Source organism: Oncorhynchus mykiss, chromosome 2 (genome assembly GCF_057628025.1).
Source record: "Oncorhynchus mykiss isolate SJ-2025 chromosome 2, ASM5762802v1, whole genome shotgun sequence".
Lineage (NCBI taxonomy): Eukaryota > Metazoa > Chordata > Actinopteri > Salmoniformes > Salmonidae > Oncorhynchus > Oncorhynchus mykiss.
The window spans coordinates 17,753,589-17,777,500 of NC_143023.1; the positions used below are offsets into that span (position 1 = coordinate 17,753,589).

The 23,912-nt window shown below is 43.8% G+C and overlaps 2 protein-coding genes and 1 long non-coding RNA gene across 50 annotated transcripts in view; 1 reads left to right on the plus strand and 2 right to left on the minus strand.

Moving 5' to 3' along the window:
* Window positions 1-714: 714 nt before the first annotated feature.
* Window positions 715-2,063, minus strand: LOC149984889 (uncharacterized). The gene is made up of 3 exons (XR_016484658.1): window positions 1,764-2,063; window positions 1,443-1,501; window positions 715-1,318 (listed from the first exon to the last, which is right to left on the minus strand). It is a non-coding gene; the product is annotated as an uncharacterized LOC149984889 (long non-coding RNA).
* A 10,239-nt stretch (window positions 2,064-12,302) lies between these two features.
* On the minus strand, window positions 12,303-14,127 carry LOC110536796 (small ribosomal subunit protein uS4). 2 transcript variants are annotated; one of them, XR_016484710.1, is made up of 5 exons: window positions 14,016-14,127; window positions 13,797-13,919; window positions 13,275-13,461; window positions 12,832-13,061; window positions 12,303-12,536 (listed from the first exon to the last, which is right to left on the minus strand). XR_016484710.1 is itself a non-coding variant. In XM_021622480.3 (4 exons), exons 1-4 carry the CDS (start codon window positions 14,110-14,112, stop codon window positions 12,359-12,361), a joined length of 585 nt encoding a protein of 194 aa, XP_021478155.1. In that variant the 5' UTR covers window positions 14,113-14,127; the 3' UTR covers window positions 12,303-12,358. The 2 variants fall into 2 exon arrangements, 1 of the variants encoding a protein (XP_021478155.1); XM_021622480.3 differs by lacking the exon at window positions 12,832-13,061.
* Window positions 14,128-14,912: 785 nt separating this feature from the next.
* LOC110536807 (RNA binding protein fox-1 homolog 1-like) overlaps window positions 14,913-23,912 on the plus strand; it is a 15,914-nt gene continuing 6,914 nt past the window's right edge. For 8 of the 47 annotated variants that reach the window (XM_090191113.1, XM_090191145.1, XM_090191122.1 and 5 more), the window contains exons 1-3: window positions 15,311-15,779; window positions 20,214-20,450; window positions 21,380-21,504. Coding sequence is in view for 27 of the 47 variants with exons in the window: in XM_021622537.3 (XP_021478212.2) it covers window positions 15,693-15,779; window positions 20,214-20,450 (324 nt within the window). In the remaining 20 variants the exon portion in view is untranslated. Of the gene's footprint in view, window positions 15,036-15,287; window positions 15,780-19,365; window positions 19,456-20,213; window positions 20,451-21,379; window positions 21,505-23,912 lie in introns of those variants that run through there. The other 39 variants (XM_090191109.1, XM_090191139.1, XM_090191125.1 and 36 more) reach the window with 13 other exon arrangements.

Sequence of the window (23,912 nt, forward strand, 5' to 3'; positions counted from 1 at the left end):
TACCTGTTGTCCGCTGATTGTGTTCTTATTTTGGGAAGTAAACAGGCAAAATATCAACAGGGAAGTGTTAACCTAACTTTCAATACACTGGACTGGTCTGCATATTCGTTTGTATTTTCAGTACTGGCACAATTCGCACATGACAAACACTTGCCCAATATGCAAGTAATGGCCGAGCTTAACTGAATCACAGACCGAACGATGTCCCACACAATCAACTGGCAAATTTCACAAGCACTTCTAGCTGATGGGTGGCTATAATTTGTGGAACGTTCCAACAGGAATCTGTTCCAAAAACTTCGTAAAGTATAATGTTGTTTTCAACGTAGCATGATAAATTCACCTATTTAACTAGCTGCCGAATAGGCATCAACTCACCACGTAGTTTATTCTTAATGTTTGTCCATAGGCTACCAGAGTGAGGACAGACATTTTTCGGAATAAACGTGGTGAGTTAGAAACTAAATGAAATAGCCCACTCCCTACCCGGTATCTTATTCTGCCGCTATACAATTTTGTATCCGTTGTTTGCTGGCAACCTTGTTATTTACGAACTTTTTGGAACAGATTCCTGTTGGAACGTTCCACAAATCACACCCAGCTGACTGCGAGGGAACGTGCTTCGGTCGACAGAACCTACCGCCGCAGCAACAAGTATTTCCTGTGGATATTTTATCTCCACTTCCTACCGTCAAAAGGACGGACAACCGATAAGTGTAAATATAATTTTATTCAACATTCTGGCTTGTAGAGACTCTTGCCTCTTTTTTAGGGCGACTTCTTTCACACGGAATAACCATTGTGTAAACACGGTCACAGTCTGATGTTTAGGCAAGAGGTGAGGAAGAGAATGCAAAGGCAATGAACATGGCAATTGATGTTACAGGTATTATGAGAGAGAAATAGGGTAACAAACTAAATTTGATTATTTAGATTAGTCATTTAGCAGAAGCTCTTATCCAGATGGATTTACAGTTGGTTCATTCATCTTAAGATACCGTAGCTAGGTGAGACAACCACCACTCAATCATAATAAGTACAACTTTGCCTCAAATGTAGCTATCGTACACTAGAGTGACAATTGTAAAGTGATTTGTGAAGTTGTAGATGTGCTATTGCCACATGCAAAACCTATCTAAGCCTTTCAAATCTGTAAGAAGTGCCTTGGGCCGGGATATGGGCCGTGGGTTTGAGCCTGGTGTCTGAGTCAGTTTGCTGCACCAGTGTCAAATGTGTCCAATTGGTCCCTTGTTGGAACCCCCATCTCTCTACTCAGCTCTTCATTCTGCTTGACCAGGAACTGCTTATCACATCCCTCCTGTTAGAGTTGAACACACTGTTATACAAGGTTAAGCTTGAGTATGGGCCATAGACTTGGTTTTGTTTCAAACATATATTTTTTGTATCATGTCATGTAGGATTTCTCCCCATCCATCACTTACCAGTTTAAGCTGGGCCTTTAGCAGATCAACACTCTTCCCATAGACTGCGGCTAGAGCTGCTACGTAACACAGCACCACAATATCAGGACAGGGAGACAGAGGAGAGCAATGTTTATGCAACAAACACAGTCAGAATGTTATGTACAGGAATCTGAACACATGGAAATAACCCATGCTGACCATATGAGTCTATGCAGATATGGGCCTCCCATTTGTTGAGTTACCCACCTCCCTGTACCTACTCAATATGACATGGAGAGGATGAAAGGACAAACATTCAATCAGTAGTTTTTGTTTGGTTTCTTTGTGTTTTTGACTTACCTGGCTAAAGACAGTAGCCTTGAAGATGCCAAAGAAAGCTCCTCCTATGAGGACCGAGGGAGACGAGCATGAGTTTGATGCGTAGAGAACACAGACCCACTGTCTGACCTAAGGTTAGAGACAAAGCCTTTTTCTGTAGCCTCCAGGTCCACCTGACAGAGGGAGGAGACAGATAGAGGAGGGGAGAGAGACTGGAGATGGGAGGAATAGAGGGGAGAGATCATACAGAGAAATTAGAGGGGAGGAAAGAGGAGTGCATCTTCAGTGACCCTGCAGTAAGAGGCAGAGCTCCTACCTGTAGCTGGTAGTGGATGCTTTTCTGTTTGAGTTTGGTGGCCAGGTCTCCCTGGCAACCGTAGTCCCAGCCAGTGAACACCATCTTGCTGTAACTGCCGGCAGGACCTCTGCCTGTTGCCACAGCAATGCGAAGTGCACTCCCCATGCTGTATAAGGGACCAATCAGAGTGGTGTGGTGTGGTGTGTGTGTGTGTGTGTGTGTGTGTGGGGGGGGGGGGGGGGGGGGTCAGTAAGTCATTAGGGTTAATGTCCATTCTATCCATTTTATTTCTATGCAGATGGAAGTGTAGGGCATTCCAGAAGGTACCATGCGATGATGCAGATGAGACAGAAGGCGAAGTAGAAGACGGAGGTGAGGAGGTAGGCCAGGGGCAGGTTGTAGTGGAAGCCACTGCTCTCTGCCACAGTGTTGTTATAGTAACCATAGAACATGTAGGAGTACTCCATGAAACCCTGGGAGAGGGTGATAGGTGGAGGGTGGGAAGTGGTGAGAGTGGAGCCTACGAGACTAGAAGCGTGCCAGACTTGACATAAACTCACAAAATGACACAAACCCACAAGCAGACAGACTGTACATTATTTTTTTATTTCACCTTTATTTAACCAGGTAGGTCAGTTGAGAACAAGTTCTCATTTACAACTGCGACCTGGACAAGATAAAGGCAGTGCAACAAAAAACAACAACACAGAGTTACAAACAAACATACAGTCAATAACACAACATAAAATAAAAATATAAACATCTATGTACAGTGTGTGCAAATGTAGAAGAGTAGGGAGGTAGGCAATACATAGGTCCTAGAGGTGAAAATAATGACAATTTAGCATTAATACTGCAGTGATAGATGTGCAGATGATGTGCAAGTAGAGATACTGGGGTGCAAAAGAGAAAGAGGGGTAAGTATTAATATGGGGATGAGGTGTGCTATTTACAGATTGGCTGTGTACAGGTACAGTGATCGGTAAGCTGCTCAGACAGCTGATGCTTAAAGTTACTGAGGGAGATGTCGTTCTGCCCCTGAACAGGCAGTTAACCCACTGTTCCTAGACCGTCATTGAAAATAAGAATTTGTTCCTAACTGACTTGCCTTAGTTAAATAAAGGTAAAAATTGTTTAAAAAATAATTATATATATATATATATATACACACTGCTCAAAAAAAATAAAGGGAACACTAAAATAACACATCCTAGATCTGAATGAATGAAATATTCTTGTTAAATACTTTTTAAAAAAAAACATAGTTGAATGTGCTGACAACAAAATCACACAAAAATGATCAATGGAAATCAAATTTATCAACCCATGGAGGTCTGGATTTGGAGTCACACTCAAAATTAAAGTGGAAAACCACACTACAGGCTGATCCAACTTTAATGTCCTTAAAACAAGTCAAAATGAGGCTCCAGGGCCTCCCGGGTGGCGCAGTGGTTAAGGGCGCTGTACTGCAGCGCCAGCTGTGCCATCAGAGTCTGTCGTAACCGGCCGCGACCGGGAGGTCCGTGGGGCGACGCACAATTGGCCTAGCGTCGTCCGGGTTAGGGAGGGATTGGTCGGTAGGGATCTCCTTGTCTCATCGCGCACCCGGCCCGCCACAGTGCGCGCTAGCCAAGGTTGCCAGGTGCACGGTGTAGCCTCCGACACATTGGTGCAGCTGGCTTCCGGGTTGGATGCACGCTGTGTTAAGAAGCAGTACGGCTGGTTGGGTTGTGTATCGGAGGACGCATGACATTCAGCCTTCGTCTCTCCCGAGCCCGTACGGGAGTTGTAGCAATGAGACAAGATAGTAGCTACTACAACAATTGGATACCACGAAATTGGGGAGAAAAAGGGGTAAAATATATTTTTTTATAAAAAATAAATAAAAAATGAGGCTCCGTAGTGTGTGTGGCCTCCACGTGCCTGTATGACCTCCCTACAACGCCTGGGCATGCTCCTGCCAACTCCTGGACAGTCTGTGGTGTAAGCGGTGGATGGAGTGAGACATGATGTCCCAGATGTGCTCAATTGGATTCAGGTCTGGGGAACGGGTGGGCCAGTCTATAGCATCAATGCCTTCCTCTTGCAGGAACTGCTGACACACTCCAGCCACGAGGTCTAGCATTGTCTTGCATTAGGAGGAACCCAGGGCCAACTGCACCAGCATATGGTCTCACAAGGGGTCTGAGGATCTCATCTCGGTACCTAATGGCAGTCAGGCTACCTCTGGCGGCCCCCCAAAGAAATGCCACCCCACACCATGACTGACCCACCGCCAAACCGGTCATGCTGGAGGATGTTGCAGGCAGCAGAACGTTCTCCACGGCGTCTCCAGACTGTCACGTCTGTCACATGTGCTCAGTGTGAACCTGCTTTCATCTGTGAAGAGCACAGGGCGCCAGTGGCGAATTTGCCAATCTTGGTGTTCTCTGGCAAATGCCAAACGTCCTGCACGGTGTTGGGCTGCAAGTACAACCTCCACCTGTGGATGTCGGGCCCTCATACCACCCTCATGGAGTCTGTTTCTGACCACAACAGCATGTGAAATGTATTGTCAATCAGTGTTGCTTCCTAAGTGGACAGTTTGATTTCAAAGAAGTGTGATTGACTTGGAGTTACATTGTGTTTAAGTGTTCCCTTTATTTTTTTGAGCAGTATATATATATATATATATATAAGACTCCGGTTTCAGAGATTTTTGCAATTCGTTCCAGTCATTGGCAGCAGACAACTGGAAGGAAAGGCGGCCAAAGGAAGTGTTGGCTTTGGGGATGACCAGTGAAATATGTGTGCTATGGGCGGGTGTTGCTATGGTGACCAGTGAGCTGAGATAAGGTGGGGCTTTACCTAGCAAAGACTTATAGATGACCTGGAGCCAGTGGGTTTGGTGACGGATATGTTGTGAGGGCCAGCCAACGAGAGCATACAGGTCGCAGTGGTGGGTAGTATATGGGGCTTTAGTGATAAAACAGATGGCACTGTGATAGACTACATCCAGTTTGCTGAGTAGAGTGAGTGTTGGGGGCTATTTTGTAAATGACATCGCCGAAGTCAAGGATCGGTGGGATAGTCAGTTTTATGAGGGTATGTTTGGCGGCATGAGTGAAGGAGGCTTTGTTGCGAAATAGGAAGCCGATTCTAGATTTAATTTTGGATTGGAGATGCTTAATGTGAGTCTGGAAGGAGAGTTTACAGTCTAACCAGACACCTAGGTATTTGTAGTTGTCCACATATTCTAGGTCTGAACCGTCCAGAGTAGTGATGCTAGTCGGGAGCAAGGATGTGGGCAGCAATCGGTTGAAGAGCATGTACTTAGCATTTAAAAGCAGTTGGAGGCCATGGAAGGAGTGTTGTATGGCGTTGAAGCATAATGAACTTCAGAGAAGTATTGTTCTCTGCTGTATTCAGTATATCTATAACCAGTGGTACACAGGACTAGATTACACGTTGTGTTTTCTCACCGTTCCAGAGAGTAAGTCCAGGAAGTACTGGTAAAACACCACCAGACCTTGAAGATTTGGATCATAGACCCTACACTCCTCTAGACCTGAGACACACACCACACATATTCTCAGCTGTTTGAAGATAAGCCAAGGTCACATTTGATCATGTTTCCCACCGAATACCTCAGTTCCATAATCTGCTAATTTGTTAGGGACTCCATTCTCAAACCCGTGAGAGAATACCAGTAACAACTGCTGCAATATTTGCAGTTTCAATCCCTCAATTCAATTAAAAGCCCATCCTCTTAAGGCAGATCTGTTGCTATGATACTGCTACAGGGAACAGTGAGAAGATATTGTTTTATATTGGAGATACACAGAATAATGTTAATAGACTGGACTGGAATAGAGATGGTGAATGTCACTCCAATGCCATGACCCGTTAACCAATCATAGGCCTGGTTTGAAAATACATCCTCCAATGCTGGCCTTACCAGTGCTGTCCACTGTCATGTTACTGGTGCTGGTGGATCTGAACATGATACTGGGGATGAGGACGAACCCAGCAATCAGCAAAAACAACAGGAAGTTGAGCACCACCAGGAAGCGCAGGAACATGAAGTAGGACTGGACACCACCGCCAAAGTGTCCTGCAAAGACAGGGGTCACAGGGCCATGTTGTGAATGTGAAGGCAACATAATTAACTACAACAGTAGCCCTGGATTGTTATTCATATTTTTCAGAATTAATTTAAATAAAAATAACATAATGGCATGCAATGTCAGAATGTAATACATTTCAACTCCTACGTGACATGGTACAGGGGTCTTTGTTTTTTAAGCCCATTACCATGTGTATGGGGTGTGTATTTTAGTTTCAAAGGAGATTTGTTTAAGACTACCAAGAAACATTATGTGACCCTGATTTAGCCCAATGCAGTAGAAATGTGTGGAACCGAGGCCTTTTAGATATTGCTGAAAGCCTCGGGAAAACGTAACCTATATGTGAGGTGATTGTGTATGCATTAACAAGTGCATATAGTTAAGTTCTGTATGTCACATACAGAAGTTTACATACACCTTAGCCAAATACATTTAAACTTAGTTTTTCACAATTCCTGACATTTAATCCTAGTAAAAATTCCCTGTCTTAGGTCACTTAGGATCACCACTTTATTTTAAGAATGTGAAATGTCAGAATAATAGTAGAGAGAATGATTTTTCAGCTTTTATTTCTTTCATCACATTCCCAGTGGGTCAGAAGTTTACATACACTCAATTAGTATTTGGTAACATTGCCTTTAAAATTGTTTAACTTGGGTCAAACGTTTCGGATAGCCTTCCACAAGTTTCCCACAATAAGTTGGGTGAATTTTGGCCCATTCCTCCTGACAGAGCTGGTGTAACTGAGTCAGGTTTGTAGGCCTCCTTGCTCGCACACAATTTTTCAGTTCTGCCCACAAATTTTCTATGGGATTGAGGTCAGGGCTTTGTGATGGCCACTCCAATACCTTGACTTTGTTGTCCTTAAGCCATTTGCCACAACTTTGGAAGTATGCTTGGGGTCATTGTACATTTGGAAGACCCGTTTGCGACCAAGCTTTAACTTCCTGACTGATGTCTTGAGATGTTGCTTCAATATATCCACATCATTTTCCTACCTCACAATGCCATCTATTTTGTGAAGTGCACCAGTCCCTCCTGTAGCAAAGCACCCCCAAAACACGATGCTGCCACCCCCGTGCTTCACGGTTTGGATGGTGTTCTTCAGCGTGCAAGCCTCCAACTTTTTCCTCCAAACATAACAACAATTATGGCCAAACAGTTCTATTTTTGTTTCATCAGACCAGAGGACATTTCTCCCAAAAATGTCCTCCCATGTGCAGTTGCTAATGGTAGACTGGCTTTTTTATGGCGGTTTTGGAGCAGTGGCTTCTTTCTTGCTGAGCGGCCTTTCAGGTTATGTCGATATAGGACTCAATTTACTGTGGATATAGATACTTTTGTACCTGTTTCCTCCAGCATCTTCACAAGGTCTTTTGCTTGCTGTTGTTCTGGGATTGATTTGCACTTTTCGCACCAAAGTATGTTCATCTCTAGGAGACAGAACGTGTCTCATTCCTAAGCAGTATGACAGCTGCGTGGTCCCATGGTGTTTATACTTGGGAACTATTGTTTGTACAGGTGAATGTGGTACCTTCAGGCGTTTGGAAATTTCTCCCAAGGATGAACCAGACTTGGGGAGGTCTACAATTTTTTTTCTGGGGTCTTGGCTGATTTCTTTTGATTTTCCCATGATGTCAAGCAAAGAGTCACTGAGTTTGAAGGTAGGCCTTGAAATACATCCACAGGTACACCACCAATTGACTCAAATATTGTGAATTAGCCTATCAGAAACTTCTAAAGCCATGACATCATTTTCTGGAATTTTCCAAGCTGCTTAAAGGCACAGTCAACTTAGTGTATGTAAACTTCTGACCCACTGGAATTCTGATACAGTACGTTATAAATGAAATAATCTGTCTGTAAACAATTGTTGGAAAAATGACTTGCACAAAGTAGATGTCCTAACCGACTTGCCAAAACTATAGTTTGTTAACAAGAAAATTGTGGAGTGGTTGAAAAACGAGTTTTAATGACTCCAACCGAAGTGTATGTAAGGTTCCGACTTCAACTGTATATCATTTGTACATTTTGAATAATGTCTCTTAGGGCTGGGAATTGCCAGGGACCTCACGATAAGATAATATCACGATACTTTGGAGCTGATACAATATGTATTGCGATTCGATAATGTGATTTTTTTGCGATTCGATGTTCCAAACATACTGCTCACCATATGTCTGCTGCAAAGGGACCGCCATTGAGAACACAAGTTGTAATCAGTCATGGAAGTAAGTGCTGAAAACAAATCGGCTCCGGATTTAAAAAGAAGATGAACACGTTATGAAGAAAAAATACTGGAGTTGTGTTGCAGATACAGCCAACCAGTGCAAAAAAATCATTGCGATATTGTCAAAACGATACAACATATCGTCAAAAATAATATCTCGTATGTAACTGCATGGATTTCTTCCCCCCCATCACTAATGTCTCACCGCCAGCTGCTCTTGCTTCACTGGAGGACCTACAGCAACAATAACACCCACACACATTTCACTTACAATGAACCTTCAGAGCAGAGCAGATAGGCCTATTATACATCATGAAGCACGCAGATGATCTTCCCTGAGACGGTTTCTAACAGTTTGTGCAGAAAGTCTAAGGTTTGCAACAAACAAAAAAGTTTAATGAGCTGGTCTCAGACAATCCCGCAGGTGAGGTCCTGGGCTGGCCTGGCAACATGTGGTCTGCGGTTGTGAGGCCTGTTGGACATACTGCCAAATTCTCTAAATCTATGTTGGAGGCAGCTTATGGTAGAGAAATGAACATTCAATTCTCTGGCAAAAGCTCAATTGAACATTTCTGCAGTCAGCATGCCAGTTGCACACTCCCTCAAGACTTGAGGTATCTGTGGCATTGTGTTGTGTGACAAATATTTAGAGTGGCCTTTTATTGTCCCCAGAAAAAGGTGCACCTGTGTTACGATAAAGTTGTTTAATCAGCTTCTTGATATGCCACAACTGTCAGATGGATGGATTTTCTTGGTAAAGGAGAAATGCTCACTAACGGATATAAACAACTGTGTGCACAAAATTTGATAGAAAAGCATTTGGAACATTTCAGGGATCTTTAATTTCAGCTCATGAAACACGGGACCAACACTTTACATATTGATTTATATTTCTGTTCAGTGTATACTGTATCATTGGGTATGACAGCTGAACAAAGCTTATGAGAAATTAAGTAATATTCCTCAAGAATCAATGGGTTCTCTATATTAATGTAAAATTCCAAACCATTTCAAGCAGAATTATTGATTATTTTTTAAGTGTACTGCCTTCATTTATGGAGTGGGCAGTGTCCATGGGCGGGGTTTTGGTTGTGATTGACACGTTGTTGCGGTAGTAGGAAATGGGATTTACCAAATCATCACTGTGCTTGAATATTTGTTCCAGGGATTGTTAACTATATTGAATGTCGGCCTGATTTTAAACGTGAGTACGTTTACTCTAGAAGTTTAGCTACATCCTTTGAACAGAGATGCACATCCTAACATGTCTAAAAAAATTACACATGCTTGTCACCAGTAGCGTTGAAAGGTTGCAAGTTTGAATCCCAGAGCTGACAAGGTACAAATCTGTTCTGCCCCTGCCCCTGAACAAGGCAGTTAACACAGAGGGTAGCAAGTTTTAAGTTCCTCGGCATACACATCACAGACAAACTGAATTGGTCCACTCACACAGACAGCATTGTGAAGAAGGCGCAGCAGCGCCTCTTCAACCTCAGGAGGCTGAAGAAATTTGGCTTGTCACCAAAAGCACTCACAAACTTCTACAGATGCACAATCGAGAGCATCCTGTCGGGCTGTATCACCGCCTGGTACGGCAACTGCTCCGCAGTGGTCGGGCTCCGGTAGTGAGGTCTGCACAACGCATCACCGGGGGCAAACTACCTGCCCTCCAGGACACCTACACCACCCGATGTCACAGGAAGGCCATAAAGATCATCAAGGACATCAACCACCCGAGCCACTGCCTGTTCACCCCGCTATCATCCAGAAGGCGAGGTCAGTACAGGTGCATCAAAGCTGGGACCGAGAGACTGAAAAACAGCTTCTATCTCAAGGCCATCAGACTGTTAAACAGCCACCACTAACATTGAGTGGCTGCTGCCAACACACTGACACTGACTCAACTCCAGCCACTTTAATAATGGGAATTGATGGGAAATGATGTAAATATATCACTAGCCACTTTAAACAATGCTACCTTATATAATGTTACTTACCCTACATTATTCATCTCATATGCATACGTATATACTGTACTCTATATCATCGACTGTATTCTTATGTAATACATGAATCACTAGCCACTTTAACTATGCCACTTTGTTTACATACTTGTCTCATATGTATATACTGTACTCAATACCATCTACTGTATCTTGCCTATGCTGCTCTGTACCATCATCACTCATTCATATATCCTTATGTACATATTCTTTATCCCCTTACACTGTGTACAAGACAGTTGTTTTGGAATTGTTAGTTAGATTACTTGTTATTACTGCATTGTCGGAACTAGAAGCACAAGCATTTCGCTACACTCGCATTAACATCTGCTAACCATGTGTATGTGACAAATAAAATTTGATTTGAACCCGCTGTTCCTAGGACGTCATTGAAAATAAGAATTTGTTCTTAACTGACTTGCCTAGTTAAAGGTAAAAACAATAATTGGTTAACTAGCAGGTGGGTAGGAGCTGTGCAGTGTCATATTGGTTCCAGACTTGGTGCATCAGTTCTCCATGTTATCAGAACTGTCTTGGGTGGCTGGAGTCTTAATTTTTAGGGCCTTCTGACACCGCCTGGGTTAGAGGTCCTGGATGGCAGGGAGCTCAGCCCAAGTTATGTACTGGACCATAAGCACTACTCTCGAGCGTCTTGCGGTTGGATGCTGAGCAGTACCCATACCAAGTGGTGATGCAGCCAGTCAAGAGGCTCTCAATGGTGCAGCTGTAGGACTTTGAGGTTCTGAGGGCCCATGCCAAATCTAAACGTGTGTGTAGACACCAAGGAACTTGAAGCTCTCGACCTGCTCCACAACAATGTGCACGGGGGAATGCTCAGCCCTCCATTTCCTGTAGTCCACGATCAGCTCCTTTGTCTTGCTGAGGTTGTCCCGGCACCACACTACCAGATCTGACCTCCCTGTAGGCTGTCTCAAGAATAAGCAAATAGCACAGGCTAAGTGCTTTGTCTGCCATAACACTCCAATAAGATTGTGGATTCATGGGGAAGAAATGTAGGTAAAATGCATGTTTTATCATACAGCCTAGTTAGATTGATGATTCATAAATTTGACACTTGAAATTTAGGCCAATCTGCAGTTAAAATGATAAGGCAGTCATCCCCCCACTCCTTTATGGGGCTGGAGAAATGTAAACTCATTCAGACAGCTATGGATGCAAGGAACAAATATCCATAATATGAAATGTTTAACATTAGTTACAATGGCATAAAACAAGCTTATGTTGGATCCCGATGGTAAAAAAACTGAACACAATGAATGGGCCTCATGGTATCTGTGCATTCAAATTGCCATGTATAAAATGCAATTGAGTTCATTTTTCCAGTTTATGCCTGCCCATACCATAACCCCACCACCATCATGGGGCACAGCTCACAACTTGACATCAGCAAACCGCTCACCCACATGACGCCGTCTGCCCGGTACAGTTGAAACCGGAATTCATCCATGAAGGGCACACTTCTCCGGCATGCCAGTGGCCATTAGGTCGGTTACAACGTAGAACTGCAGTCAGGCCAACGCTCTAACCACTAGGCTACCCTGCCGCCCCAATAGCTATAGATGATCTGCATTCACCTTTTGTCCTCTTGACTTCTCACCATTCATCCCATTGCCTAGTCACTTACCATCTACTTAAATTCCTTAATACCCCCACACAACCTGGTACCATGTCTCTAGTCAAGTTATGGTTAGCCAGGTTTACTTTTAATTTATTTCTCTCCACTGTTGGGAACACCCCATAAGCAAGCAGTTTAGTTTGTCTACTCTACACCTGTTTAGTCACTCCCATAGCCAACTGAGCAAAAGTCAAAATTAATGTAGCCATTACATGAAGTCAATCATTGTGCAGAGACCTTACCTAGCTTAGTTTCCACCACATATCAAGTAAAAATGATCACTTAAATTTGTGGTCAAATGTTTTTATTATTGAAAAACAGGAAGTGTCAGTCAGCCTCCATTTTAATCCTCCTCTTCCTCATCAGCTCCCCCAGCACCACCCTGGCCCTTCTTGGCATTCTTTCTCTTGACACGGCCGGGGCGTCCGCCACCGTATGGTGAACGCAGGGAGAAGTCAATGTGCTTCTGGCTGTCCAGGCGCACCACGAAGGAGGGGATGTTGACCACCTGCTTGCGCACACTGGAGAGAAAGGAGATCTCAATGAGTGGTTTGTTCCTCCCCACTTAATATCATAGACAAATAACCATCTACATGGGAATAATTTGGCATCAATGACAGGCCTCATTCACGAGGAATTCTTGACACCACAGGAAGTCTGCATATGAATTGTAATCATCGGCCTGCCTGATGAGGATAAGTACTCTAACCAAACTAAATTGAAGACCATGCAATTGCCTGACAAGTCAAATACACTTGACAGTTTGCTGTGACCATTGGTCCACATCTGCTTGAGGTGCAATCCTCCATACATTACCTGTCAGCAAATAAGACCGTAGCAGTCTGCCTCTCACTTGGCTCTGGGCAGGCTTATAGACGAGGCACACAGCCTGTTACTGCATTGACCTTGCTGAAACTGGTTTGCCTACTCTTGATGGGCAGGATTGGCCCTGGGCAGTCATTGACAAGGTATACGGTTTGTTACCGAATTGACCTTGCTGAAATGTTAAACCATACTCAGGGGTGAGCTATCGTTTGTGAGGCCCTCTAAGGATTGAGAAAGTAACTCGTGAGTTGTGCAGTTTCACCTCAGTTACCTGAACAGTTAATATAGGCGAGAGAATTTTAGAAATGTACATGTTACAAATGGTTTAACAACCACTCAAGTTCATCAGAGCCTATTTAAAATAACAGACCTATGTAATGATCTATCGACTTGTCCTTTCTAGCATGGCCATCTAGTGAACATCAACAGCTTACCGGATGTGCCTCTGGCGGATGAGAACGCGGGCATGGTGGATGCTCTTAGCAAGGCCCAACTTGAAAACCTGAGTCTGGAGCCTCCTCTCCAAGAAGTCCTCCACCTTCAGGCCCAGGATGTAATCGAGCTTCATCTTGCCCTCATCCAGCACACCGATCCTCACCAGACGCCTGAGCAGGGCATTACCTAGGAGACAGGATGCAGCAATTCAGTCACTGATCAAAGTAGGGCCCGTTAAACTGGCCCTAATCAGGGACTGATTGAGACCTGAAACCCCAGGTGGGTGCAATTAATTCAGGTAGAACCAGCAGTAATCTGGACCTCTTAAGGTAAAATCTGAATACTCCCGATTTAAGGCATCTGGAAATCTGACTGACGGCCTCATTCACGAGGAATTCTTGACAACACAGACAATCTGAATATCGAATATTTAAATCATTGGCCGATATCGCACTAGCTAACAGCTCAAAGGACTTCTACAGTCAAAATATAGTTCAGAGAACAATCTAGCTGTGGTGTACCTTCAAAAAGACGCTTGGGGTCCTTCTCATCCAGAGTGAGCAGCTCTCTGGCGGCCTTGCGGATCTTGGCCAGGGTGAACTTCACCCTCCACACCTCACGCTTGTTTCTCAGACCATACTCCCCTGAGAGATTAAAGTTAATTTAATGAAAAAAATGACACGGTATTTAGAGACCAGCAGATTCAATATAAACCAAAAACCTGCTATTTGCACACATACCGATAAGTTTAAGCTCCTGGTCGAGACGAGACTTCTCGAAGGGGCGGCGGGGTGTCACGTAAGTCTTGCGACAAACCCAACTCCTGGCAACGGGCATGGTGGATCAAAGTGCCTGAGGAATATAATAATTGATATGGCTGTTCAGTTCCAACATTTCGATTACACAAGTGATTATACTGAATTCCAACCCATGTTAATTTTTCTGCAGACCATCTTAAGTCATACACCCATTAATACTTAACATGTTTAACATAAGACAGTTACGCTATTATCAAAATACAAGTACATTTAATTGTATGGATCAGGGTCGGTTCACTGACAGGCTCCGATAGTGGTACTCCGTAATTTGGCTGGCGAAACCAAGTGGAAACGTGTTAGCCATTTAACTAGCGTCAAATAACATTTATATTAAGGAATTGGTTTCCCAACCTACACAACTTTAAATTGTAAATGTAGTTTGATAAAGGGTAAAGCTTTTAAGATGCAGAGATGACTACAGCACAGTAACGTGCCGGCGCTAGCTCACTCTTACTAGCTAGCTAACGTTAGCGTGCTAACCACGTTGTACAGTGCGTGGACGACTGACATGACCGAATAAGGCAGAAGTTAAGCCAAAAATATACAAAAGATGTTGGTCGGTGTAAACGAACTGCACAACTAAACGTATAAATACATTACTTCTCAACATTGCGACCCTACTTCTATGGAAAAACAAGACAGACTAAAGAGCATAATACGCTATTACCTGTCTCCCACAGGCCAGTACGATAAAGAGGAAGTCAAGTTGGATCTCTCCAATATTTATATGGATCCCGCGAACTACATTTCCCAAAAATATGTGACGACACCACTTCAAAGCAGCAGTTGGTGAAATACCTCCATCTGTTGTTCAACTTTACAACTACAGCTTTGTTCGTCAAACTAAAACCGTTTCTGTTTACTTGCTGAACAAGAACAACTAACTTTTCAAACAACTATCTAGTCTAGTGTACTACACGGAATGAACGTTGGATCACCTAGGTATGCCATGTATTATTTTGTGAGCTGTTGTGTAGGCCGCTGTTTGGTTATTGAACATTGTTTAAAAAAAACGAAAAAAAAACGTGTAACGTTATGTGTATTAGCCCGGGATCCTATGTAGGGGCTGTGTGTGTGTGTGTGTGTGTGTAAGTGTAAGAGACCCAGCTGTCACTAATCTCCGACAGTGGTGGCTTGGGGGGGGGGGTTGGAGGTGGCAGAGAGAAAGAGCGAGAGAGAGAGAGGGACTATTTCTAACACCCTGAAACGGGACCCTTTACATGTGTTTCTGTCTGTCAGGCCGACCAACTGACAGGCTGACAGACACACAGCAGTGTTATTTCTAACTTCTCTGCCACTTCCTGTCTTCCTATCTAGACAGGCTGACTGTTTCTTAGTTCAGGGAGTTTGTTTTAATTGTTTTAAGCTGAGAGGTTGACTGTTGACAGTTATCCTTCTGACTTTACAGCTCTTCCTCTCATTCACTTGGACCTTCTGTGTTTTCATCACTTGGATTCTACTCAAACTTCTTAGATTTTCCTGCCTTGTTTTTTTCATCTCCTCTGAGCATACCATTCTCTCCCTTTCCCCCTTCACCCTCTCTTGTCCTCCCATCTCCCCACCGTTCCCTCTGTCCTGGTGGTTTTCGGGCTATGCACCATGCTCTCTTCTCCTACAATGATTCTTCAGCCTTACGGACTGCCCGTCTATCCCCAGGGTGCCCAATGTTACCCCAGCCTAGTACAGGTAATCTACCTCTGTCTCTGTCTCTCAATCCCTCTGTTTGCCTTTTCCTTCTCTCTCCTGGTTCCTACCATGTTTTAGGCCGGGTGTGTAGCATTGGATGTCTTTCTTAGTACTCTGTCAGTAGACCCAGAGCCACATACAGAGATGGGCAAACTATCCTGCATAGCTGTTGGTGTGAACATGGGCCCCCATTGAATTCTGTATACATGGCTCTCATCTCAAGCGTCATTGAGATAGTTTGGTTTTGAGTCACTGGATATGCTGAATCACTGGCCCGGGGAATGACATGTCATCATGACACAAACAACAGGTTGGAGGGCCTGTTTGTGAAATGGAAAGGGACATTCAGATTAAATCTATTCAGGCCCAGTATTACACACTAGAAATGATACTGTTTGTGTTTGTCATGGTGATGATAGCAAAGTGGTTTATTGAACTAGATTTCAAAATAATCCAAATTATGATGTTTAGTTCAGAGTAGTTCACAGCTTAATGACGTGGTTGTTCACAGCAACTGGTTGCCAGTGTAGATTTGTGTCATGAGATATACTGTTGATAGGGCCAAACCCATTTGTTTTAATTGCAATGACACACTGGCAGTTATATTTAATCTGCAGGTCTCAGTGGTGCCAGCAGAGGTGTGTGTGTGTGTGTGTGTGTGTGTGTGTGTGTGTGTGTGTGTGTGTGTGTGTGTGTGTGTGTGTGTGTTTGACAGAGTCCCTGACAACCCGTTGGTGAATGCCAGCACAGATATGATGTGTGTCTGGAATCTGTCTTCCTTGTCTCTCTGTGTCACAGCCCCTGTATTTTTAGCCTGTTCCTTGAAAAGTAGATTAACACAGAGAGAGAAGGCTCCCATGTCATGCAGATAAGGGGGACACTGATATCCTGATAGTGTGTAGCCTAAGTAGGGGATGAAGACCAGTGTACTGTGCTATGATCAGAACATACCAGCGGAGTAAAATGTCTGACGATCTGTGTTTATGATCATATTACCTGTTCCATATTACTGTACTGTATGTAATATACACTAAGTGTACAAATCATTAAGAACACCTTCCTAATATTGAGTTGCACCCCCCTTTTCCCTCAGAACAGCCTCAATTTGTCGGGGCATGGACGCTACAAGGTGTCAAAAGCATTCCACAGGGATGTTGGCCCATGTTGACTCCCGTGCTTCCCACAGTTGTACCAAATTGGCTGGATGTGTTTTGGGTGGTCGACCATTCTTGATACACATGGGAAACTGTTGAGCGTGAAATCCAGCTGCGTTGCGATTCTTGACCCACTCAAACCTGTGCGTCTGGCACCTACTACCATACCCCGTTATTAAATATTTGGTCTTGCCCATTCTCCCTCTGAATGGCACACTGACACAATCCATGTCTCAGTTGTCCCAAGGCTTACAAATCATTCTTTGTCCTGTCTTCTTCCCTTCATTTACCCTGACTTAAGTGGTTTTAACAGGTGACATCAATAAGGTAGCATAGCTTTCACCTGGATTCACCTGGTCAGTCTATGTCATGGAAAGATGTTTTGTACACTCAGTGTAAACATACTGAATAGAGTAGACCATAGGGTGTGTGAGTGTTTTTGTCTGTGCGTTTGTATCCCCTGCTTTATGAGCTCTCTTAAAGGGCACATCAGCAGTTTCCTGTCATCTTCGGAGTGTAAATCCTCCAGCAGCTGTCCTAGCAACCACCTGTCTCAGAGCCGGTGACCTTTGACCCTGAGTCCTGACAGCTGAATAGGGGGAGGAAGGACAGAGGGGAACAAATGGCAATCAAAAAAAGACTGCAAGGAATAAAGTTGAGACACATGGAGAGATACTGTGTATAATGTTTGTTTGTTGACAATGTAATACTGTACTGGGAGTGGGAGACAAAGAGAGAGAGAGAGAGTGTGTGAAGGTGGCCAGTGCTAGTATCAAATAGATTCTATTATCTCCCCCTGTCAGACACTCTCCATGTATGGTGTGAGCTTGGGAAGGTCAGATATTGGGGGGTGAGGTGGGGCGGGGGGGGACACAATACAGGCATGTGTGTCGGTGTTGACATGTCCTCTAACATAGTGACTGTGTGTACTGATTGCCAGGATCTGCCATGTGAAAGCTAAAAGGACAGTTTCTGAATGATTATGCGTCAACCCTGGAATAAACCCAGATATACAACACACATGCCTTCCAATATCAGCAGACAGGATGCAGAGTAGTACATGTAAAAACATGTTATCTTTAAAGGTTTTACTCTGATTTTTTACATGGTTGTTGTTTTGGCCCATTTGAAAGCACTATATGTAAGATGATGTGCTAAATGACCAACCTTGTAAATGATATGCCTGTAAATCTATTCTAGAGACCTAATACATTCAAGATGGTATCAGTCTCACTCCTGACCATCTCCCGGTGGAATTTCTAAAGTAAGAATTCAGAGGTATAGGAGGAACACCTGTGTGGTCTGTCAAGAGAAATTGTGTACTTTGTACTGAAACCCCTGATGTTTGATAGGAAGAATCTGAGACCTACACAGACAAGGTGTTCCTTTTCCACTCCTAGTGAACTAAGATAGTATATCTTATATTTAACATTACATTTACATGTTAGTCATTTAGCAGATGCTCTTATCCAGAGTGACTTACAGTGAGTTCATTCATCTTAAGATAGCAAGGTGGGACAACCACACATCACAGTTATAGCAACTACGTTGTTCCTCAATAAATGAAGTTATCAGCAAAGTCAGTGCTAGTAGGAAAAGACAAGTGTGAGTGTTAGTTCATATCTTAGTATAGTAAGGCCTTTGATGCTGTGGTTTTACCTGCAGTAGCCACACTGTCTTCTTAGACCTATGAGAATGTAGGACACTCTCCCTGCGTTACGTATCAGAATCAGGTTTAATGATCAGATCAGCTTTCATACCTTTCCTCCACTTCGCCCTCTTCAATTTCACCATCAGTCCTATCTCACCCATTCGATGAGTGCAACAGCTGATGGACAGATAGAGGGGGAGGAGGAGGAGAAGAGGTTGGAGAGAACAACATGAATCTGTATTAAATTACAGCCAGTCTGATATATAGGCCTTGACACTTACTATGTTTACAACTGTAAAGGACAACATAAAAATCTTCTAATGGCTCTGCCAATCTTCTGGTTGACCGCTGGTCGGTTTCAGAGTAGAGATATAAGAGTTTATTACTGTGTTTTAATGTGAAAGATATAAAACTACCCAAATATTTCCTGCCTGCTTTTGTCTCTTCAAAGAGTCTGGTCAAAAAGAAGATATTGGAATGATATGAATATTTACAAGGCATAGGAATATTTAAAAGGCAGTACGTCAGCAATTACAGGGTAATAATAAGGATAGTATTCTTAGAGGTGGCCTTTTAGTAGGCAAGTTGAAGTACGGCTACAGTATTAGCTTTTAATGTAGAAATTACACATTTTGTGTAGCTCCTAAGTTTTTAGTGTGTTTCTGTGCGGAGGGGGGGTGGTTAAAAGGGATTGACAGGTACAAATGACCACAGCTGGCATAGCCCCCACAGCTCCACCTCCCCCCAGCACTCCTGTCATGTGATTGGTGGTTAAGTAGAACTTATGGTGTAGTGGGCGGGTGGAAGCCGGCATTAAAACATGTGGAAGTTGTTGGACAATGTACCAGAGAATCAGATATGCAGTGACAGGGTAAGACAATCATCTATTCTCCTGTTGTGTCTGTGTCACCACTATCACTTTTCATTGTGTGACAACTGGTCACGTCACTGTGTGAACTCTGCTTTCTTGCTGTTTATTTTTGGTACATTGAAGAATCAATGGATTGGAATGGATTTGGTACATTGATTAGATGATGATGATGATGTTGAAGGTATTAGTCTGAGATCAGTTTTGTGCTGAGTTGATTTTTCATTACAATTAAGTTGGCATAAGTGGTAAACTATTGGATATTTGCCAGATACTCTTTTCCAAAGGATGCTGAATCCTGAATGAATACTCAAAAGGAATAGTATACGTATCATAGTGAGCTGTACTGTAGGTATGAGTCTGTAGTGTGGATCTTTCTTAAGGTCCTCTAGTTTTGTACCAGCTGTGCAAATCTAAACTGCCCAGCACCACTCAACCATTAGACATTACCCAGGTGATATTTTAGACTCAACGACTCTTATGAAGAGTTTTTGACTTTTATGACTTTTATGAAGCCCGAGGTCTTTGTGCTTACATTAGAGATTATTCTATGGGCAGTATGCTGTGAATCAAAAAGGTATATTTTTAATGTAATTCATGAATAATCTGGTGATAGTAATTGATTATTTTGTTTCTTATAATAAGTGTCAACCACTATTACAATTTCAATATGGTTTATCCTACAGCTAGGTTGGATAGATACTATGACAATGTTATTTTGATTGATTATTGACTGATTCTCTTCTCTCATTCAATCCCAGGGAGGCCCTGGGCAGGAGGCCTGCCCCGGCAGTGGTGACCCCACCCTCCCACAGGTCTATGCCCAGCCTCCCTCATACCCTCCACCAGGACAAGCTCCTCCCACACCGGCAGGCAGACTTCCTCCTCTAGACTATAGTTCCGCCCACCCCAACTCAGAGTACCAGGAGCATCACCAGCTCAGAGTCTATCAGGGCCCGCAACACGAAGGGGCTGACACTCTGGCAGCCATTAGCACGGTAAGAACAACATGATAGACTGGAGGTGTGGGACTATAGAAGTAGTGTCCAGGAAAGATAGAGAGACAGAGATACTTTGTAATCAAGATATGTAGCTACTCTATGTGTATATGGGGGAATCACATGTTGTTTGTAACATATTTCTAGGAGGGGATTTTATTCTAATCAACAACAACATGTCATACAAAGTTTGAGGAAATTCTTTGTCAGTACAATGGAACACACACACACAGAGGACCCTACTTCTATATTTAGCTCCCCAACTCCACTCCTGTGCCCATGTAGGGGAATCTCCTCTGACACCCAGCAGAGCAGATAGGGGCAGCTGAGAGGAGATTCATTTTTGAAAGTGAATCCCCCCCATCTCTCTCTCTCTCTTTCCCTCTCCCATTTATCTGGAAATAGAGCAGGTAACCCCAAAGCCGTTAACATGCAGTATGTCTGTGTAAGATCATGCACCGAGGTTACTGGTAGGGGTTCGGGGTAAAGAAAGTTGAGAAAGGAGAAGTTAAAAACACAGGAGAATGGAACAACACAGTATTTAAATGTAAGATTATAATTTAAATGTATTTTGGTATATTGTATGGCATAAGTTATTAGGTAAGTTATCAAGGTTCAATATTTCCTACTATTTATTTTCATATAGTCTACAGCACAAAATGACATGTATTTGATGGGATCTTATGTAATTTCATTAGGAACAAGGCCTAGTTTCTGAACTTATAATGAGGAAAACATGTACATGTATGTTTATGTCCAGTGTCCTGGTAGGCTTTATATACTGTAGGTTATTAATCTAGACAAAGACAGAGGTGAATGGTGAATCAAGGTCAATGCATTGTGACTGTGAAGTCCTTTTCCCTGCCTCAGCAGCTCTTTCTGATGTCATAACTGACTTTTATGGCCACATTTATATATTCCATCACTAGAGCCCCTGACTTACAAGGTCCGTCCTGATTTTCGGGGAAAGTTGAGACGCCGCCACACATCATGGAGGTGGGGTCAACGGGGGAGGCCGAACGGGTGACCCCTCCCCCTCCGAAATATTGGCCAGGTTCAGAAATCAATTTTGCATCGTGACATGACACCAACATCCAACCCAACCCACCCACCCCTTTCTTCCACTCCCCCCTCCCCTCTCTTCACTGTCCCACTTCCCATGTTTCTGGTATGTGTATGTGTGTGAGGATGATGAGGAGGTGGTGTTTGTGTGAACCATGCTGCCATGGGAAGCCAGTATATAACAACACAGCAGTAGCCTGTATGTACTGTATGTGTTTGTGTGAAGCTGTCTCGCTCTCTCTCTCTCTCTCTCTGCGTGAATGTGTCTCTCTATCCCTCTCCCTCTGTTTCTACCCCACTTATTAATACATGCCCCCTCGGAATCTTGAGTAATGATCTTTAACCTTTGGCAGAAATAAGCAGCACCGTGACCCCAAACTGACATTTAGAACATTCAACTTTGACCCTGCCCGGCACTATGCCTCCCAGCTCCCACTCCTCACCCCAACCCAAGCTTTTTGCGCAAGTTCCTGCCTTGTTCACTTTATCTTTTTGTTTAATTTATTACTTATCGTTGCTCTGAGGACATTGTGCACATCTCTTTCTATCAGCCTTCCTATATTATAATGCTAATAATACCTGTTTTCATTTCTGCATATTAGGATCTGTATTTTGATTTGCATTAATATTTATCTGACTTCTTTCAAGCCTGCATTCACTTTGATTTTCAATTTAAAGATATTTTTCACTTTTGCTATTTTTTTCTTTGCCATTTTATTCTTCCTTTCACATTGCACTCTGCTCCCTCTCTCCTATCTCCCCCACTGCTATCTCCCTCTCTCCTATCTCCCCCACTGCTATCTCCCTCTCTCCTATCTCCCCCACTGCTATCTCCCTCTCTCCTATCTCCCCCACTGCTATCTCCCTCTCTCCTATCTCCCCCACTGCTATCTCCCTCTTTCCTATCTCCCCCACTGCTATCTCCCTCTCTCCTATCTCCCCCACTGCTATCTCCCTCTTTCCTATCTCCCCCACTGCTATCTCCCTCTCTCCTATCTCCCCCACTGCTATCTCCCTCTTTCCTATCTCCCCCACTGCTATCTCCCTCTCTCCTATCTCCCCCACTGCTATCTCCCTCTTTCCTATCTCCCCCACTGCTATCTCCCTCTCTCCTATCTCCCCCACTGCTATCTCCCTCTCTCCTATCTCCCCCACTGCTATCTCCCTCTCTCCTATCTCCCCCACTGCTCTCTCCCTCTCTCCTATCTCCCCCACTGCTCTCTCCCTCTCTCCTATCTCCCCCACTGCTCTCTCCCTCTCTCCTATCTCCCCCACTGCTCTCTCCCTCTCTCCTATCTCCCCAACTGCTCTCTCCCTCTCTCCTATCTCCCCCACTGCTCTCTCCCTCTCTCCTATCTCCCCAACTGCTATCTCCCTCTCTCCTATCTCCCCCACTGCTATCTCCCTCTCTCCTATCTCCCCCACTGCTCTCTCCCTCTCTCCTATCTCCCCCACTGCTCTCTCCCTCTCTCCTATCTCCCCAACTGCTCTCTCCCTCTCTCCTATCTCCCCCACTGCTCTCTCCCTCTCTCCTATCTCCCCAACTGCTATCTCCCTCTCTCCTATCTCCCCCACTGCTATCTCCCTCTCTCCTATCTCCCCAACTGCTCTCTCCCTCTCTCCTATCTCCCCCACTGCTCTCTCCCTCTCTCCTATCTCCCCAACTGCTATCTCCCTCTCTCCTATCTCCCCCACTGCTCTCTCCCTCTCTCCTATCTCCCCCACTGCTATCTCCCTCTCTCCTATCTCCCCAACTGCTCTCTCCCTCTCTCCTATCTCCCCCACTGCTATCTCCCTCTCTCCTATCTCCCCCACTGCTCTCGCTCACTCATTTTTTTGTGTAATGTTTTTTTCATCTTAATTTTCTTGTTTGGACTCATATAATCCCTTGGTTTTTGGAGGACCAATAGACAGACACTGGCATCGTGGTGCATTTTGGGATAGTGGATGTTTTGGTTTTGAAGCACATTACTATATCCTGTATGGTTTTGCATGGGGGCACTTTAATGAGATTATATTATGAAAATGTATTCCTGCAGGCTTACTGTTTATGTGTCTATATAATCTATGTCACCTGAACTACCTAGTTATTATGAATTTCTAAGTATAATTCATCACAATTATGTTCAGTATGATATTGTATTTAGTTACAGTTCCTCCAAAGTATTTCTGTTGGGGAAGCTGTTACTTTCGGTGTTGGCTGGTTGTTATAACTGAATCAACATGACTATGTAGCCTAATATTTAGTTAGTGTACAGCAGAGGAGGCTGGTGGCAGGAGCTATAAGAGGACGGGCTCATTGTAATGGCTGGAATGGAATCGATGGAATTTTATTAGTTGTCTATTCAGAGGTGTACAAGTGCATGGACCAATTGGCAACATGTCCTTAGTTTCCTCTGT